The sequence below is a fragment of the Leucoraja erinacea genome, chromosome 13, assembly GCF_028641065.1.
Source record: "Leucoraja erinacea ecotype New England chromosome 13, Leri_hhj_1, whole genome shotgun sequence".
NCBI classification, from domain to species: domain Eukaryota; kingdom Metazoa; phylum Chordata; class Chondrichthyes; order Rajiformes; family Rajidae; genus Leucoraja; species Leucoraja erinaceus.
In genome coordinates this window covers 11,390,830-11,409,831 of record NC_073389.1, presented here as the reverse complement: position 1 = coordinate 11,409,831, position 19,002 = coordinate 11,390,830, and the positions used below count along the sequence as shown (strand labels likewise).

At 42.1% G+C, this 19,002-nt stretch overlaps 2 protein-coding genes across 6 annotated transcripts in view; one reads left to right on the top strand and one right to left on the bottom strand.

The window, feature by feature from the left end:
- Positions 1 to 15,173, top strand: part of c13hxorf58 (chromosome 13 CXorf58 homolog) — a 33,238-nt gene extending 18,065 nt beyond the window's left edge. For all 5 annotated transcript variants that reach the window (XM_055644464.1, XM_055644462.1, XM_055644463.1 and 2 more), the window contains exons 7-9: positions 4,843 to 5,072; positions 11,028 to 11,172; positions 14,827 to 15,173. In XM_055644464.1, coding sequence (XP_055500439.1) covers positions 4,843 to 5,072; positions 11,028 to 11,172; positions 14,827 to 15,015 — 564 coding nt within the window. In that variant the 3' untranslated portion in view covers positions 15,016 to 15,173. The remainder of the gene's footprint in view (positions 1 to 4,842; positions 5,073 to 11,027; positions 11,173 to 14,826) is intronic.
- Positions 15,174 to 16,515: 1,342 nt separating this feature from the next.
- LOC129702631 (U5 small nuclear ribonucleoprotein 40 kDa protein-like) lies at positions 16,516 to 18,321 on the bottom strand. Its single transcript, XM_055644469.1, is given in 2 exon segments — positions 16,516 to 17,827; positions 17,829 to 18,321. Coding segments are annotated over 2 exon segments (708 nt in total). The 5' UTR covers positions 18,173 to 18,321; the 3' UTR covers positions 16,516 to 17,463.
- Positions 18,322 to 19,002: the final 681 nt, after the last annotated feature.

Genomic DNA, 19,002 nt, shown 5'->3' with positions numbered 1-19,002 from the left:
CAGCGGAATAGCCTCAGTATGGTTCTGGAAGATCGGAAAAGAGAATTCATAAAGCTCTGTGGTCATCAGCAGCAGCAGAAATCTATCACAGTCTGTAACCTGATGGCCTGGCATACTTTAATCTACCATTAGCATCAAGCCAGGAAATCAACCCTGCTTCGACGAGCAGTGCAGAAAGCTATGCCAGAAACAACATCTGGCATACAAAAACAACATGAGGTGCCAGCCCAGAAATACTGCCATCCAGGACTGCGTGTAGACCAACAGCAACGCCAATATGCAATAGGCAGAGCTAAGCAATCTCACAGCTGATGATCAGATTGAAACTCTCCAGTCCTCCACATCTAGTCAAGAATGGTGGCGGACATTTAAACAATGGAGGAGGAGGGTCCAAGAATATCCCTATCCTGTACAATGATTGGGATCAGCATGTTCATACAGAACTTCCAGATAGATTATCCATCACAGCTTTGCCCTGATCCCATCTTCATAAACCACTTTCTGGTGAATTTGATTGACTCCAACTGATATAACAAAATGGTTCAGTGCATTGGATACAGCTGCTGCAACTAACATCCCACTTATGGTACTAAATGCTCAAGCTTCAAAACTAGCTGAGCCTTTATCCAAGCCATGCTAGTCCAGTCATAACAAAAACATATACCTGACAATGTTGCTTTGTCAGTGACTTTCCTTCCATGATAAGGTCAGCTATATGGATATTCATTAATGTCTGCACAATATTCAGTTCCATTTACAACTCCTCAACAAATAAAACAGCTCATGCCTACATGGAACAAAACCTAGAAAACATTCAGGTGTATGCTGATATGGGGCAAGTGACATTCATCACAAAAGTGTCATCTCCAGTGAGTGAGCATGTAGCTATCCTTGCATTCAATGACATTACCTTTGCCACGTCATCTTCCATGAATATCCTGGGAGGTCAACATTAACTGGATCAGCCACTGTGGCTACAAGAACTGGATTTCCTGCAGTGGACACCCCAAGCCCTTCCACCATCTATTTAAGACACAAATCAGAATAGGAAGCATATCACTATCCAAGACAAAGTAGCTTGCTTTATTGACATCTCATCCACCAATCTAAATCTTCATTCCCTCTATTACCAGTGCACAATGACTGCAGCATGTACCACATAAGTACACTGCAGTTACACTACAAACTATTTTGATAGTATCTCCCAAACACTTAACCAGAATGACGAGGGCAACAGGCACATAGAAACACCATCAATAGAACACAGAATAATACAGTATAGGAACAGGCCCTTCAGCCCACAATGTTTGTACCAACCATAATGCCAAGTTAAACTGATCTCATCTGCCTGCATATGATCCATATCCCTCAATTTCATGCACTTCCATGTGCCTATCTGAATCTCTTAAGCCTCTTAATTGCCACTGTCTTATCTGCCTCCACTCCTGGCAATACTTTCCAGGTCCCCACCACCAGCTCTGTAAAAACAATTGCCCCGTACATCTCCATTAAACTTTCCCCCTCTCATATTGTAGCTATGCCCTCTGGTGTTGGCCATTTCCATACTGGGCAAAAAGGTCTGACTGTGTACCTTATCTATGCCTCTCATAATTTTGTATACTTCTTCCAGAGAAAGTAAGGCAAGTCTATCATAGAAACATAGAAATTAGGTGCAGGAGTAGGCCATTCGGCCCTTCGAGCCTGCACCACCATTCAATATGATCATGGCTGATCATCCAACTCAGTATCCCTTACCTGCCTTCTCTCCATACCCTCTGATCCCCTTAGCCACAAGGGCCACATCTAACTCCCTCTTAAATATAGCCAATGAACTGGCCTCGACTACCCTCTGTGGCAGAGAATTCCAGAGATTCACCACTCTCTGTGTGAAAAAGGTTCTTCTCATCTCGGTTTTAAAGGATTTCCCCCTTATCCTTAAGCTGTGACCCCTTGTCCTGGACTTCCCCAACATTGGGAACAATCTTCCTGCATCTAGCCTGTCCAACCCCTTAAGAATTTTGTAAGTTTCTATAAGATCCCCTCTCAATCTCCTAAATTCTAGAGAGTATAAACCAAGTCTATCCAGTCTCTCTTCATAAGACAGTCCTGACATCCCAGGGATCAGTCTGGTGAACCTTCTCTGCACTCCCTCTATGGCAATAATGTCCTTCCTCAGATTTGGAGACCAAAACTGTACGCAATACTCCAGGTGTGGTCTCACCAAGACCCTGTACAACTGCAGTAGAACCTCCCTGCTCCTATACACAAATCCAACCTCTCCCTGTAGCTGAAGCCCTCTAATTGAGGTAGCATTCTGGCAAAATTACCTCCGCACCCTCTCCAAAGTCTCCACATCTTTCCTGTAATCGGGCGACCAGAACTAAACGCAATGCGGCCCAACCAAAATCCTGCAGTGCTGTACCATGTCTTCAACTCTTATATTCAATGCCCCTAGCAATGAAAGCAAGTATACTAAATGCCTCCTTTAAAACCCTTTCTAATTGTGCAAGCTGTGAACCTGGACTCCAAGATCCATCTATAGGTCAATGCAGCCAAATATCTTGCCATTAACTGTTACTTTCAACCTCCCACTGTGCAAAACCTTAAACATGCTCAGGTATCTGCCATTTCCTCCACCCATTTCTTCAGCTGATCTATCTCACGCTATATCTTCTGACAGCCTTCCTCACTGTCTGCAAGTCCTCCAATTTGGGCGTATCAGCAAACTTACTCACCAACCCATCCTGGTAGGTTCCCCTTCAGTTTGCATCCTAGTTTGACTTGAAAATATGTAGCCTGACCATTATTGTTGGACTCGTTGCCCCACACTACTGTGGGAGTATCCAGAAGGACTGCAGTTCAAGAAAGCAGCTTACCATCACCTTCTTTAGAGCTAGTAGAAATGGGTAATAAAGGATGGCCTCATTGGTGAATCTCTGATCTGTTAAATTAATGTTAACAAAATCAGATAACCACTTTACATGAATGGTACTAACAGATATAATGTACATATTAAAATAATATCATAACAATTTCCTTTAAATACTGCCATAAAACAACATTTATTTACACCTTGGTGTAAAATACTTTGTGTTGACTTGAAAGGGATATGAAAACTGTGATTTAAACATTAACTAATTTTCTATATAATAATAAAAATACCAAATGCTTCAACCAGGACATCTCATTCATATTTAATTCAACCTTGAAAATTCACATGATGGCCAATGTGATAGTATGAAACATTCTGGTAAAAATTTCAACCCTACAATTAGAACTTGCATACTATTTTAAGCATTGTTATTGAAGCCTCTTTTTTTATCATTGGTTGTTCAGCCTATATCATTTTTGAGTGGATGTAGTGAGGTTCTGATCCATTCCTTGTAGGCCCATTTATTTCCATTGTTTATGGTATTTGCCATGCATCTAGCTGCTGCAGTAGCTTCACTAATGTGGAACTAGAACAAAGCCAGGTCTGATGCTTCCTTTGGGTTCATTTTAGTCATCTGGCTACATTATGATCAACATGTGAAGAAGAGCCATTAAATTAAAGATTGTGATGATGTCTAATTTTCTATTGATCTAGATTAGCAGTATAGATGCCCAGTTTGGGCCACGAGATTAATCCTTAATCTTCCCCTTTACTATGGTTGTAATATTATGATTACAAAATTACTGTGTGTCATATTTTTTCAGAGTATCTTTACAAAGGAAGTGTCACTTAGTCTTCATGTGTTTACGACAAATTCTTTCCTTCAACATGTGAGTTAATGAGTACATTTAGATCCACTCAATTTGCTTCCCTTACCATCCAATGCAAATGCACAAATAATAATATAAGTTTCAGAATTTGACCAATTTGGTGGAAGGTACTGTCCTTCAGCTACACTCTTCCTTCCCTTGGAGGTTCCTTCAAGTAATATTTATTGTGAAGTATGACATAGCACTTTGAAGACAACCAGAAGATGGTGTTTAGGAGTCTTCTTTGGCTTGAAGACTGCAAATTTCATGGGTTTTGAAGCCAAGGGGTCCTAGCCAATAACCCATTTTCCTGGATCTATTCTCTAGATGGGACAAGGTGCCCCAGGTACACTTAAGGAAGAATTTGTATGTTGGCCTGTAAATTTACTCTAATTATAACAATGTTAGATTAATTTCTGGTCTGCGACAAATCAAATTTCACAGCTCCTCTGGTAGGACTTTTGCAGGTGATTTCTAGGCTGCTAATCCCACATCGGCGAAATGGTGGCATGACGGTGCAGCAGTTCTCACTCCTTTCTCAACGGCTTCAACACATGTTCAATCCTAACCTGGGGCGCTCTCTATGTAGAATGTGTATGTTCTCTCTGTGCTCCAGTTTCTCCCACCTCTCAAAGGCCTGCTGGTGGGGTGATTTATAGTTGCCAATTAACCCTTAATGTAGGTAAACAAATAAATCACAGAGTTGTTAGGCTGATGAGAGAGAATATGTTGCAGCTCTACAGGGAAGTAAGAGAGGAATGAGACTGATGGGACTGCTCTGTTGGGAAGCAGCATGGACCCAATTGTCTGAATGACCTTCTTCTCCGTCACAATAATTCTGTAACCATTACAGTGTTAAAGTGTACCAAAAACATTTCTATGTGTCTAGTTAAAAGAATTAGCAGGCCAGCCATCTTGTGGCATCTTATAATTGGTAATATTATTATCCTACAAAAAATTGTACCTTTTGATAAATAAATAAAGTAACATCACCATAGTGTCTTTTTCTGGATGAAATAAAATGGGCATCACATATGTCACATTGTAAGAACTCAATTATCAATGAGATGTTCATTTTGTCACTGTGTTATTCTTCTGAAGTATGCAAGCAATCTGGATGAGACACCAGCCTATCTTGGAGGCAGAGATAACTACTGGAGGATGCTGACTCTGACAAACCTGCCCAGAACAACAATCATGTATGACATTGTAGACTATGCGCACAGCAGAATTTTATCACAACGTTTGAAGGTGGAATTGCCAATTCTGCTCTCCAAGCCAGTTACTGAAAATATTCAGCTTCAACATATTAGAACCATCTCTCAAATCAGGTACTTTTGTTGCAACCTATTTAAATTTTAAGAAATCAGAGTCTAATTGTATCAAAACAAACCACAATATATATAATGTAGCAACAATGCCACTGTAAACACAGGACTATGAATCCATCCAATACTTTATCAGACAAACAGCTTATGCAAGGATGAATGAAAGGAACATTTTGCATTTGAATGAATGAATACGTTTATTGGCCATATTCACATACAAGGAATTTGCCTTGGTGCTCCGCCCACAAGTACTAATATGACATAGTGACAATTAGGAATGACACATAAAACATTAAACATGGAGGCAGTGAATATTTGAATATTGCTTGATATCTTCTTTACACTAAGGGTTACTGATGCGAGTTGAATCTGTTTGTGAATGAGAGGATAGGAAACATTGCCATATTGGAGATTCTTCGTCAAAACAGTATTGATGATGGGGAAAAAGGACACAACGTGCTGGAGTAACTCAGTTGGATAGTGAGCATCATTGTAGAACACGAGTAGGTGACGTTTTGGGCTGGGACCCTTCTTCATACTGATTATGGGGTGGAGGGAGAGGGACGAAAGCTGAAAGAGAGAAGAGGCAGGAAGGACGAAGCCTTGCAGATAATGGATTGATATGTGAGGGGGAGGGAGTAGACACAGGCCAGAGGAGAAAAGACAGGTGTAAGACGAAAGGATTGAGGAAATGCAAATTGTGATGCTAGAGGCAGTAATGTAGGTGGAGGGGGAGGGGTGAAATAGGTGGTGCACAGCGGAGGAAGAGGAAGATAAGTGAAGGGGGGGGGGGGGGGGGGGGGGGGGGGGGGGGGGGGGGGGGGGGGGGGGGGGGGGGGGGAGAGAGAGGTGGGTTTTGCAGTTACATCAATTGGAGAATTCAATGTTTATACTGTTGGGTTGTAAGCTACCCAAGTGGAATATGAGGTGTTATTCCTCCACTTTATGTTTGACCGCACTTTGGCAATAGAGGAAGCCCAGGACAGAAAGGTCGGCATGGGAATTGGAAGAGTTAACATGGTAAGCATCCGAAAGATCCAGCAGGCTTTGGCGGACCAAGTGCAAGTATTCAGCGAAACAGTGAACAAGTTTACTCTTAGTCTCGCTGATGTACAGGAGGCCACATCGGGTACTCCAGATGCAGTAGATGAGGTTAGAGCACGTGTACATGCACTCTTGTCTCACCTGGAAGGGCTGCTGGGGTCTCTGGATGGTTGTGAGGGAAGATGAATAGGGTCAGGCGTTACATCTCTTGCAGTAGCAGCTCCTGTGGCCACGTGGGTTTCCGACTGGTGCTCTGGCTTCTTCCTGCAGGTTAATTAGCTGCAGTAGAAAGTACCTGGGAAGGGGGTGGTTTGCATCGGAAGGGATAAGTGAACCAAGGAGTTGCAGAGGGATCTGTCCCTGTGGAAAGTGGAAAGGGGCTGGGATTGAAACTTGTGACTAGTGGTGGGGTGATGTTGGAGGTGATGGAAATGTCAGAGCACGATTTGGATGGGATGGCCGGTGGGGTGAAAGGCGAGGACCTGGGGAACTCTATCTTTGTCCGTCTGGGGGGATGTGGAGTGAGAGCAAAACTGGGGGACTTGATGGGAATCAGTACCAACAGTTCTCTATTATTTTATGGGCTAACCACATGTTTAGTAGAGAGTAGAGTGTTTAATTTAATTTGTTCATGATATATGTATTTTTATTTCTATTTATTTGTTGTTATTTGTACTGCACACTGAATGGACACTGGTTGAGCAACGTTTTTTTGTTTCCTCTGGGTATGTGAGTACTCAGGAAATGACAATAAAGATATACTGATACTGATTTTTACAGCTTTCATTTGAATTTCAGAAACGGCTTTCAATTGTCTCATCTTTCATAATTGCAGCTTGCCATTGCTCTATTTATTGATGGGTTCAATACTTTACTTTTATTACCTAATATGAAGTTATCTGTGTCATCATCTTTGTTTTGCTCGTTTTAACATGCTTATTAATTATTGCTTATTCTGTTGAACTATTTCTCTCTTTTTCTACAACCATTAAAATGTTCACTGAACATTTTTTTCCCCCAAGGTAATATGTTAAACCCATTTCTAAAACTGTCTTAAATGAGCAAAGGTGGCTAATTCAGATCACAGTGAAAGCTCAGCTTTCAGAGATTCACGACAAGCTCTCTGGTTTGCTTATCATTGTAAATTCAGTTGAAACCTATTGGGGAGCTAGCATGTCCAGCCCCCTGTTGTCCTAAGATCAGTTAGCATGCACTTGATCGGGTTTGGGGTTGGGGTTGTGGCTATGATCTCCAATACATCTTGTTATCTAGCTTGAGCAGTCTGGCCATAACGTATAGATGGTGTTTAGTATTATGGGACTTGCATCAGATGACCACAGAGCAATAAGAGCAATCTACTTGCATAATGTTACAGGCTATGCTTATGACTCATATGATTTAAGTATTAATAGCCCTGCATTAATTTTGTGATGACTGTACCAGCACCAACATTATAAGAAATGTAGCTATGAAGAGAACAGAGTTTGTAAGCCCAAACAGGGAGAAGATTTTGAATTCACTATTAAAGAAAGCAAGTCAATGTGGCATATTTTAAAGCATTGCACCACAAAGTGAACAATGTTATATGCCCCATCAAAATCAACCATGCCCAGGTATTAATTGGACTATTCTCCTGGATCAAAATTAAAGAACAAGATAAAAGCATGTCCATACAGCTCTAGCCATAAAACCACACCACAAAGATGCTCCTCTCCTAAATGCGCTTCTGTTGCAAACAGGCTGCAAAACAATTCAAACATTTCTCTTCCGATCCATGTCACTGTCACAAGTTCACAGAAAAATAAGATTAACCGCAAACAGCAAAATGTATCTCCGAAATGGACACAAAAGGATTTTAGCAAAAGGATTTGAGTATAGGAGCAGGGAGGTTCTACTGCAGTTGTACAGGGTCTTGGTGAGACCACACCTGGAGTATTGCGTACAGTTTTGGTCTCCTAATCTGAGGAAAGACATTCTTGCCATAGAGGGAGTACAGAGAAGGTTCACCAGACTGATTCCTGGGATGTCAGGACTTTCATATGAAGAAAGACTGGAGAGACTCGGCTTGTACTCGCTAGAATTTAGAAGATTGAGGGGGGATCTTATAGAAACTTACAAAATTCTTAAGGGGTTGGACAGGCTAGATGCAGGAAGATTGTTCCCGATGTTGGGGAAGTCCAGAACAAGGGGTTACAGTTTAAGGATAAGGGGGGAGTCTTTTAGGACTGACATGAGAAAAACATTTTTCACACAGAGTGGTGAATATGTGGAATTTTCTGCCACATAAGGTAGTTGAGGCCAGTTCATTGGCTATATTTAAGAGGGACTTAGATGTCACCCTTGTGGCTAAGGGGATCAGGGGGTATGGAGAGAAGGCAGGTACGGGATACTGAGTTGGATGATCAGCCATGATCACATTGAATGGCGGTGCAGGCTCGAAGGGCCAAATGGCCTACTCCTGCACCTATTTTCCATGTTTCTATGTAAAAAGCTGGAGTAACTCAGGTCAGACAGCATCTCTGGACAAAAGGAATAGGTGACGTTTTGGGTCGAGACCCTATGCTCCCTTGAATGAAACTAAAACAAGAAATGCTGGACTTGGTGCTAAAATAAATAATCCACAATGTGCCACAAAGAATGCACATAGCAAAAGATGATGTAGCAGTCTATAAAATTGTCAGTGTAGCAACAGATGTAGCACTTACAGTGGTAGGAAAGAAATATTGACTAACACAATCCTATTGTATTTGTTTCCTGGAGCCATTCAACAAGATGCCTTGTAAAGTGTTAAGTCACAAGAGCCCATGATGTAGGATGCAACATATAATCAGGATACAATTAGTAGGGATGAGGGGGGGGGGCATTTTCAGGTTTACAACCTGTGGCCAATGGGTTACCACAAGGATCAGTACTGCGACTGGAACTGATCGTAAAATATATTAATTATTTGGGGGAAAAAGCTCATGTACGGCGGACAAAATTGTGGATGATATAATAGTCGGGCAGTTGAGTTAAGAGGAGGATACACACAGTTTACAGAAAAACATTGAAAGGGCAAAACATGGCAAATGGAGTCTCATGTTGGAAAATGTAAACTTGTTCATTTCAGAGAGAAAAAAAACAAGCAATTATTTAATGAAGAAAGACTTCAAAAAGCTGCAGCACAAAGAGACGATGTTCCTTGTGCATTAGACATGGAAAGCCAACATGCAAGTGCAGCAATTAGTATTATAGGCTAATGGAATGTTATCCCTCATTTCAAGGAGGTTGAAGTATAAAGGTACAGACTGCAACTGTAAAGGCAATTCTCAGGCAACATCTACAGTACCGTGAACAATTTTGCTCTCCTATTTTAGGAAGGATCGTACTGCATTGGAGGTGGTTCAGAGAATGTTTAATAGGATGATTGTGGGTATGTTAGATTGAGCACCGAGGAAAGGTTAAGTAAATTGGGATTTTACTTAATAGAATTCAGAAGACGATGGATTCTTACTGAAATGTTTCAGATTATTAAGGGGGGGGTTATGAGACAGGGTTAATGCTAAGAGGTCAGTCATGATCCACCATCCAAGCTCCCAGAGCGCCACGGTCTATAGCTGCCGAGCTGGACATCCGCGGCTGAATACAAGACCTGGCACGCCACGGCATACAGGGAGAAGCCACTGAAGCAGACCCCTGCGGCCTACAACAAGGGGAAACTGTCGAATTGCGGCTGGAAGGGGGAGGCCGCAGTGATGGCCCCTGAAGACCAGCAAAGATGGAGCCAGTGACGACGACAGACACGACAGGTGAGGAGTGAGGACGGTGGAAGAGGAGAGGGAACTGGGGTCTGGTCGACCACACTCTCGAGGTCGACTGCACGAGGCATCCTTCGGGGAACAAAGGTGGATGGGTGAGGATAGGGACATCGGTTCACAAGTTGTCCTGCACGTCCAAACGACGGTGATGGCTGGAGGCCCACAGCAGCCCGGAGCTTGCCTGTGAAAATCGTGCCAAAACATGGCACTACTTGCATGCGGGATCAGTAAGCTATCCCTGTACAATTTGTTAATCGGGGATGTGCTTAGGTATGGCAATCCTCTGCTGGACTGTTGGTAAGAAAATAATTTCACTGTGTGTTTGCACTTTGCACATGTGACGATAAAAGCACCATTGAACCATCCTCTTGAATGGTTTAGTTTTATTATTGTCACGATACCATACGATAGAACTTCATTTATCCTAGGAGAGAAATTGGTCTGCCAACAGTCATAAAACACAACAAGGTACATGATACATGAAATTATAGTGACGACAGGAAAGGGTTGGGGATGTGCACTGATTGGGGAGGGGGAACGGGAGTCAGTCTACCCCATGACAGAAGGGGGAAGAGTTATTCAGTTTGATAGCCACAGGGGAAAAAGGATCTGTGGCATTCCGTGCTACATCTTGGTGGAACCAGTCTGTTGCTGAAGGCGCTCATCAGGTTGACCAGTGTGTCATGGATGGGGTGAGCTGTAATGTCCAAGATGCTCTGCAGTTTCCCCTCCCGAAGACCATCTCCAGTGAATCCAACTCTGCCTTCTGGACAGAGCCAGCCTTCCTGATGAGCTTGTTAATTCTATTGGTGTCCAAGGCCATTGCCTTGCAATCCCAGCACAAGACAGCAAAGACGATGTCACTGACCACCACCGATCGACAATATGTAGGGAGGATAACAGATCAGATATCCCTATCTAATCTGTTTGAAGGTCTACGGCCTCCCCCTTCCAGCCGCAGAGTCTGAAGAAGGTACTTGACCCGAATCATTGCCCAATTCCTTCGCTCCATAGATGCTGCCTCACCCACTGAGTTTCTCCAGCATTTTTGTCTGCCTTCAATTTTCCAGCATCTGCCGTTCCCTCTTAAAGATATCCCATATTCTTAATTTTCCAGGCCACCTTCTCCAGCCTCGTACACCACTCCGCAGCGGTCTTCAAGATCATCAAAAGGAGGAAGGGAGTCACAACGTCGTTCTTATAAAGCAAGAGTGAAAGTTTCCAAAATGAGAAAGATGTATGGTTTGGATAAAAGCAACGAGGTAAAATTGTGTGGCTTCATTACAAATGCTTTATTTCCTTAATGTTGGTGGCATATGGCTTAACGTGCTTTTCTCCTCAATGTTTGACATCCACTTATAAGAATGGTATTAAAAAATGTAAAAGAATAGGTGGTAGACACAAAATGCTGGAGTAACTCAGCGGGACCGGCAGCATCTCTGGAGAGAAGGAATGAGTGACGTTTCGGGTCGAGACCCTTCTTCAGGCTGATGTCAGGGGGGGTAATAAAAAATAGATGAACAGACTGTTTCTTTTCTCTTGAGAAATAAGTACTGAAGGGTGATCTAACAGTGCTTTTATAACTGAAAGGTCTTGATGGAGAGGATATAAAGAGAATGGTTCCTGGTAAAGGACACAAGAGTTCATCAATATAGGACAGCCACCCAGAAATCAAATTAGATATTCAGAATAACCCTTTTTATCCATGATAAAGATGTAATCATAAAAATCCAAATGGAATTGATGCACTTGTGGAAATAGAGAATATTTTTATGCTGAATAGGATGGCAGCATGGGCTATTAGGGAGGTGTTTGAATGGCAGCATGGACCATGGGGGGGGGGTCGAGTCACTTAGGAAAACCAGGAGATGAGGGGATATGAAACAGCTTGGTCGAATAAGGTAGAGAAGAATTCAAAGAGATACATTTTTCATGTTATTTTCTGTACCCTCTCCAAAATCTTTATATCTATTCTGGTGTGGTTCCCCGAATTGGACATTTTACTTCATTTAAGCCAGAACCAGTTTTTTTTTTTTAAAGACTAACTGTATCTTCATTCCTTTTTGTCCTGCAATCGCAGGAGATGCAACATCTTTCCCAATATCTTCTCCCTTACATCTATCCAAAGACCCCAGAAGTCCTTCCAGGTAAGACATGTGCACTTCATCTAACTTCACATACTGCATTTGGTGTTCCCAATGTGGCCTCCATTACTTTTTGATGTAGACGAGTCGTCCGTTTTGCTGAAAATTTGCGCTCACTCCACCAAGGCCTACTGGATCTCCTGGTTGATAATCATTTTAACTCCTCTACCCAATCCCATACTGACCTTTCTGTCCTGGGCCTCTTCCATTGCCAGAGTGAGGCCATATGCAAACAGGAGGAAAAGTAGCTCATATTCTAATTGGGTAACTTAGAATGGCATGAATATTTAATTCTCCAATTTCAGGTAATTAACCTCCAAACTGAATAACCCCCCCCCCCCCCTCTTTTATCCTCCTTCTGTTCCTTGTGCCCCACCTGACTCACACCCATTTCTTCCCTACTCGCTCCCCTGTCCCCTTTATTCATTTATTACAATTAATAATTATTTTATCCTCATCTCATATTCCCCTCTGGCCTTTGTCATTCACCTACCTATTAAACCACCCAGTACAATCAGTCTGAAGTATCCCGACCGGAAACATCACATCCATGTTCAACAAATATGCCATTTTGTGATATATTTGCACCATAATCAGTCTGAAGAAGGATCCCAACTTGAAATGTCACCTTTCCATTTTCTTCAGAGATGCTGTTCCACCGAGTTACTCCGACACTGCGTCTTTTTTCATTCCTCTTGTATTGTGTGCCTGTTTATAAAAAGGAAGGATCCAAAATAACTTTCACTGCTTTCACAACCTATGCACATATCTCAACATATGCCAGATCTCAACTTTCTTGTAATCCTTTTAGGACTTTGCACTCTTGTTTGCATGGCTTTCTCATTCTTCCAACCAATCTATAACTTTTCAGCATTAAATTCCATTTCCGACATCCATTTATTCAGTCGGACCTGCATAGTTGGACTGATCAGTCTATTTCTGTGCTGTGCACCCGATGTAATCCTAAATGGATTCATTCAATTTTGGTTAATAGAGTTTAATTTCTTGTCATTATTCAGATCTGGTATATTAAACTTTGATGAAGTAACTTCATTAGAATTGTAAGCTTGCTATATATGCACCAAAGGTTGCCTGTCATATATATATATTAGCGATTTGGATGGGAATCTAAGTGGCACAAGTTAGTTTGCTGAAGACACCAAAATTGTTTGTGTGATGGACAAAGGTGGTTGTTAAAGGCTACAGCATGACCTAGATCAATTGGCAGAGGGAAAAGGAATTTAACTCAAGTGTGAAGTGACAAAGATTGGGAAATTAAACCAGGGTATAACATACACAGCATGCTGGAGTATTCCACTGAGATATCAAGTACATTATTCCTTGAAAGCGGCATCACAGGTGGACAAGGTAGTGAGAGTGGCATATGGCATGCTTACCCTCATTGGAGCATTGTGTACAGGGATTGGGATGTCATGTTGTAACAATACAAGATGTTAGTGAGACCACACCTGGAATGTGGTGTGCAGTTCTGGTCAGCAAATAATAGGAAGGATGTGATTGAGCTAGCAAAGATGCAGAAAAGATTCACAAAGATGTTGCAAGGGCTGGAAGGTTTAAATTATAGGAAAAATCATGACACAAAGGGTGGTGGGTACATGGAGCCATGCCTGATGAAGTGGTTGACATGGGTACAATTACAATGCTGAATAGACATTTGGTCAGTTATATGGGTAAGAAAGGTTTAGAGTCATACAGCATGGAAACAGGCCCTTCGGCCCAACTCGCGCTGCTGATCTCAACTTCACATTCAGGTCCAGGCAGCAACCTATCACACTCTTGCTCATCAAGAATCTATCTAATTCTGCCCTAACATTCAAAATCTTTTTTTCCCCCTCACAAGATGATTGAAGTGAAGTTCCAAAGATGAATGATTCTCTCGAAAAATTAAAATACAATTTTAATTAAAAACAAAAATCTTTCAAATATGCGTCCTCTTATTTTTAACTCGGGGCTTGAGAGTAGCATGTTCAGTTTTGGTCACCCTGCTACAGGAAAGATGTTGTTAAGCTGGAAGGAGTGCAGAGATTTATGAGGATGTTACTAGCACTTGAGAGCCTGAGCTACGGGGAGCGGTTGAGCAGGCTCGGACTTTATTCTTTGGAGTGCAGGAGGATGAGGGGTGATCTTATAGAAGTGCACACAATCATAAGGGGAATAGAATAGGGGAGATGCACACAGTCTTTTACCTAGAGCAGGGGAATGAGGAAACTTTGGTTTAAAGTGAGAGGGGGGAAACTTCATAGGAACCTGAGGGGCAACGGCTTCCATTGTTGTGCTTATGGAACAAGCTGCCAGAGGAGGCAGTTACTCTAACAAGATTTAAGAGACATTTGGACAGGTACATCTGGATAGGAAATGTTTTGGAGGGATATGGGCCAAATACAAGCAAGTGGGACTCGTATAGATGAGGCATCTTAGTCAGGGTGACAAATATGCCACAATATGAGGACGGGTCTGAAGAAGGTTCTCAACCCAAAACGTCACCCATTCCTTCTCTCCAGCGACACTGCCAGTACCGCTGAGTTACTCCAACATTGTGTCTATCCACAACATGAATAGCTGTAAATTAATATGCAGTTTCAGCTGTTTAGGTAATATTGAACACTACATTGGTATGGTTAATATTTGCTCTTTTTGTGCAATTACAGTGTGAACTGCAGGAAAATGTTAATTATCCATATGTAAGTGTACAGAACAGTTATGTGATCTGCATTAATGCCTTTAATTTTTAACTTATCACGTAATTACCAGGAAGAACCAGATAAACCAACTCACCGTAGTCCTGCACAGGATGACTTTCAGATTGTTACAAACTCTGAAGAAAAAGATCAAATTACATATTTAACTTCAGAGGAAGAATGGGAGCACGAAGTTGATAAAATCTATGCTTGGACACAGAAACTCTCGCTTGATGCATGTGGGACACCATTCCCCAACTGAAACAAGACCATGTATTAGAAGGGCAGATCAAATGTAACAGACATTCATTTATGCCCTGTCAAAAAATGTGCTTGCTGTTGCCTTTAACTTTGACCGACACCATGTGCAAATTACATTGTGTGCCTTTACTTTGATATAAAATTGATCTTTAATATAAATGTTGAGTGTTTGGGATCATGGTATTTCTACACACAGTTGGGAGAAAGTCCAATTAACATCCTTGCGATATTTCCCTTTTCTTTGAAGGCATGGCTTATGCTGAGCATAGTAGCTCTAATACATTTCCAACAAGTTGTACTATACTGTATGCATGGTTTAACAATGCATGAAGTTTAATCAGTTGTGGTCAAAATCAATTTTGTCTCTTGGTCCGATAAATCAGAGCAGAGGTATCTGCTTTAACAGCTCACTTTACTTACAGGTAGAGCGCAGCATTTTGTGGGCAATGGATTACTTTTGAACTCTAATGTAGATAGACAACAGTTAAAGTGATCAAAGGAAGGTCCCAAAACAGTACTGAAATATTTTTCATCTGGGTTGAGGAATAATATTGGCCCGGGCATTGAACTGTGCCATGGATCTTTCCATTCTTCCTATTGGGAACAGCAATTGTGTTTAACCCCTTATGCATTTTATATTATCTAAGACATAGCAGCAGCTTAGGAGATGGCATCTTATGCATGAAATTAAGTACTGGAGAGAGAAAAAAATCTTTGATCAGTGTGTACACATATTTTTGGAGACTGCCTTAATCTCCAGGGATGAGCTTGACAACATTGTCTCAACAATTGTTGAAATCTAGTGGATTGTGGAAGTCCATTTGAGATCAATGGGAACAAATGGGCTTAGTTTCCAGCCTGGGTTTCAGGTGAATATAATATTCATTATCCAGATTATATTTAAGCAAGGTATCAAGAGGATATTTATGTGTTGAAAATCACCAAATGGCTTCTTCAAAATGGATTGGAGTTTTTAAAAACGGAAACATTGCGTAGATTCACACTAGGAGATAAACTGAATGATGCACTGCCACACTTGTTAAGTTGCAACCAGATTATTCCATATTTATTCTGCAATTAGAAACATCAAGAATTTTGCAAAGTTAGTGATCAGGTACTGTAGGTAATTTAAATGCATAAGTATTTAGAAGAAAGAGTAAATAAATAGATGCGAATAATACTCGATTGTTTTGACATGCCAGGATGCTGGACGAGATCTAGTTTAAAGATGTCTTTTAAAATTTAGGAATGAAATATGTTGCTATGGTGAAACGATGTCAATCCACCTGTGATTCTTCCTTTTGAATTTTAAAATTAAGATGGAAGTAATTTAAGTGCATAATTCCATATGAGTAAAGATTATAAACCCAGAAATCTGACGGAAAAAGAACAGCAAGCCACTGACGGTTACAAATGATCGAAAAAAATGACTAGGTACGAATTGTCAAATAGTAACATAGTGTAATACATAATTTGTTACATTTAAAAACAAATTATTAATATGCTGTTACAAGAAAACAGGTCCAAGGATCTGTCTAGTAGAACTGTCTGTTTAGTTACAATTCATATTTATTGGCAGGAGAGAGAACAAAAACAATACTTGCTATGGACGGGGTCCGCATTATAGCAGCACACTCCCTCTCTCTCTGCCTTGGTCCGCGACACTGATCGCGACTCAACTATCGAACCCCTCTCGTACATGAACTAACTTGTGGCTTACTGCTTTATACAGGCAGAAATCAGCTGTTGAATTAACCGCTGTTAAGTCCTGGCCAATAGCGCAGCTCCCAAATTTAAACTGCAACCAATGGCAGAGGCCTGCATCCGAGCGAGCCCCCTCCCCATCAGCCGCAGACTGGCGCGTAAAGCAATACACACACAATGCTACTGGCCGTAGACTTGGCGCGTAAGGTAATATACACAGCGCTGCCGAATTGGCGAGCAAAGGCTTAAACAGAACTTAGCGTGTGGACCTTTAAACAAAGCGCTGCCGGCCACAGCGCTATGGGCTTTAAACACAGCGCTATGGCTCATGGACTGCTCGGACAAAATTCTCATGTTACATTCCACTCCTCAAACAGTCAGGTTACCATCACATCCAGCCCGCAGGCGTTAGTAAAGTCGACAGTCATTATGCCAATACGCACACACCACACAGTAATATTATGGCCAATAAGATTGTCCCAATGGTCAGTCCTCAGTGCACGACTGTTGCCCACCAGCCTCCAAACATTCCAAAAGGGATTGTAGTCGTGGTATTGTCCTCCTACCCTTTTGAATCTTCCCCACGTCTTTCTGGATGTAGTCAGCGAGGTTAGTGATGTTCTCCGAATCACTGGGAATACAAGTACAGCACACCCACCCGATCATAGCACAAGTGCTCCATTTCTCAGCCAGGATGAAATCCAGGGCCATACGGTTCTGTAGGGCTTCGGTGCAAATGGCCACTTTATCCACTGATAGATCTGTGATGGCGGCATCTTTTACCCCACGCAGGGTCAAACCCAGTCACCCAGTCTGTATGACCAAGCATGGTGTAAATTAACTTGTTTTGCCAAACCTTAATGTCGTTATCAATACCACCAGAGAAAATCTGATAGCTTGCATCATTAAACACTGCTGCCAGTACTTGGTACGTGTTTCGAAATGTATGGGTTGCAGCCTTCTTCCGAATGCCCCATAGCTTCACTGTTTCGTCGTCGCTTCCTGTACAGACCAACTGTGGGCCCCGTCGGGCTGCATACCATGAATTCACAAAAGGATGTGTGACCTTTAAGTCTCTTGATTCATCCGTTTCACTGTCCCACACTGCTAGTTTTATCTGTTGATGCTGGAAAAACCATGCTGCCATCTGTGTTATAATGAAATTCCATCACTGCTCCACTGTGACCTTTCAATGTAGCATAATTATCGCAGTCGCCATATACATTCCAAAACAATGCGAGTCGATCAAATCCCGTAGATGCCAGTGTTGATCCATTTGGGTGAAATTTACAATAAACCTCTCCCTTGTGATCCGTTAAAAGCATTGGAGGAGCTTGAAGACTCGAGGTTCCTGGTCGCGCCTGCAGCACGTCCTGCTGCGGGCTCCCCTGCACCGAGGGCAGCAGCTTGTTGCGGGGGCGCTTGGCCTGCACCAGTGCTGTTCTTTTTACCATACATTTTCTATGCTAGTTGTCAGACTAGGCCAATTGTTACAAGAGAACAGGTCCAAGGATCTGACTAGAACAGAAAAAGGCTCACTCGTCTGTTTAGAGTTTATTGTCTGTTTAGTTACAAATCGGATTTATTGGCAAGAGAGAACAAAAACAATACTTGTCCTTATGCGAGGGGTGTGTTTTACTGCAGCACACCTCTCCCTCTCTGCCTCTGTCCGCGGCGCTGAACCCCTCTCGTACATGAACTAATTTAAGGCTTTATACAGGCAGAAATCAACTGTTGAAATAACTGCCAGTAAATCCTGGCCAATAGCGCCGCTCCCAAATTACAACCTGCATCCGAGCAAGGCCCCCCCCCCCGAAACAAAGCGCTATCAGCCGCAGACCGGCGCGTAAAGCAATACACACAGTGTTACCATCTTAACACATGGAGCTTTAAACAAAGCGCTGCCGGCCACAGCTTTATGGGCTTTAAATATAGTGCTGCCGGCTGCAGCACTATGGCTCATGGACTGATCGGCCAAAATTCTCGTACTACATATGCAAAATAAACTTCTGATTTATTGTCAATGTTTACTTGAAGCCTCATCGTATCAATATCCGTGTCACTATTTACTACCAAGGATCAATCTAGGTTACCGGCAATTCTCACATTCTGCATGTGAAAATACAAAGGAGTCGACTATCTAACCGTGAAGTCACAGCTAATCAAAATCAATTAATAAGTTATCTAATCGCATGTAGTTTCCAGGGATAATAGTTAAGATGGTTAATTTTCCAGAACATTCAAAACCAGAGCCATACAGCATACTTTCAGCCTCCCCCCCCAC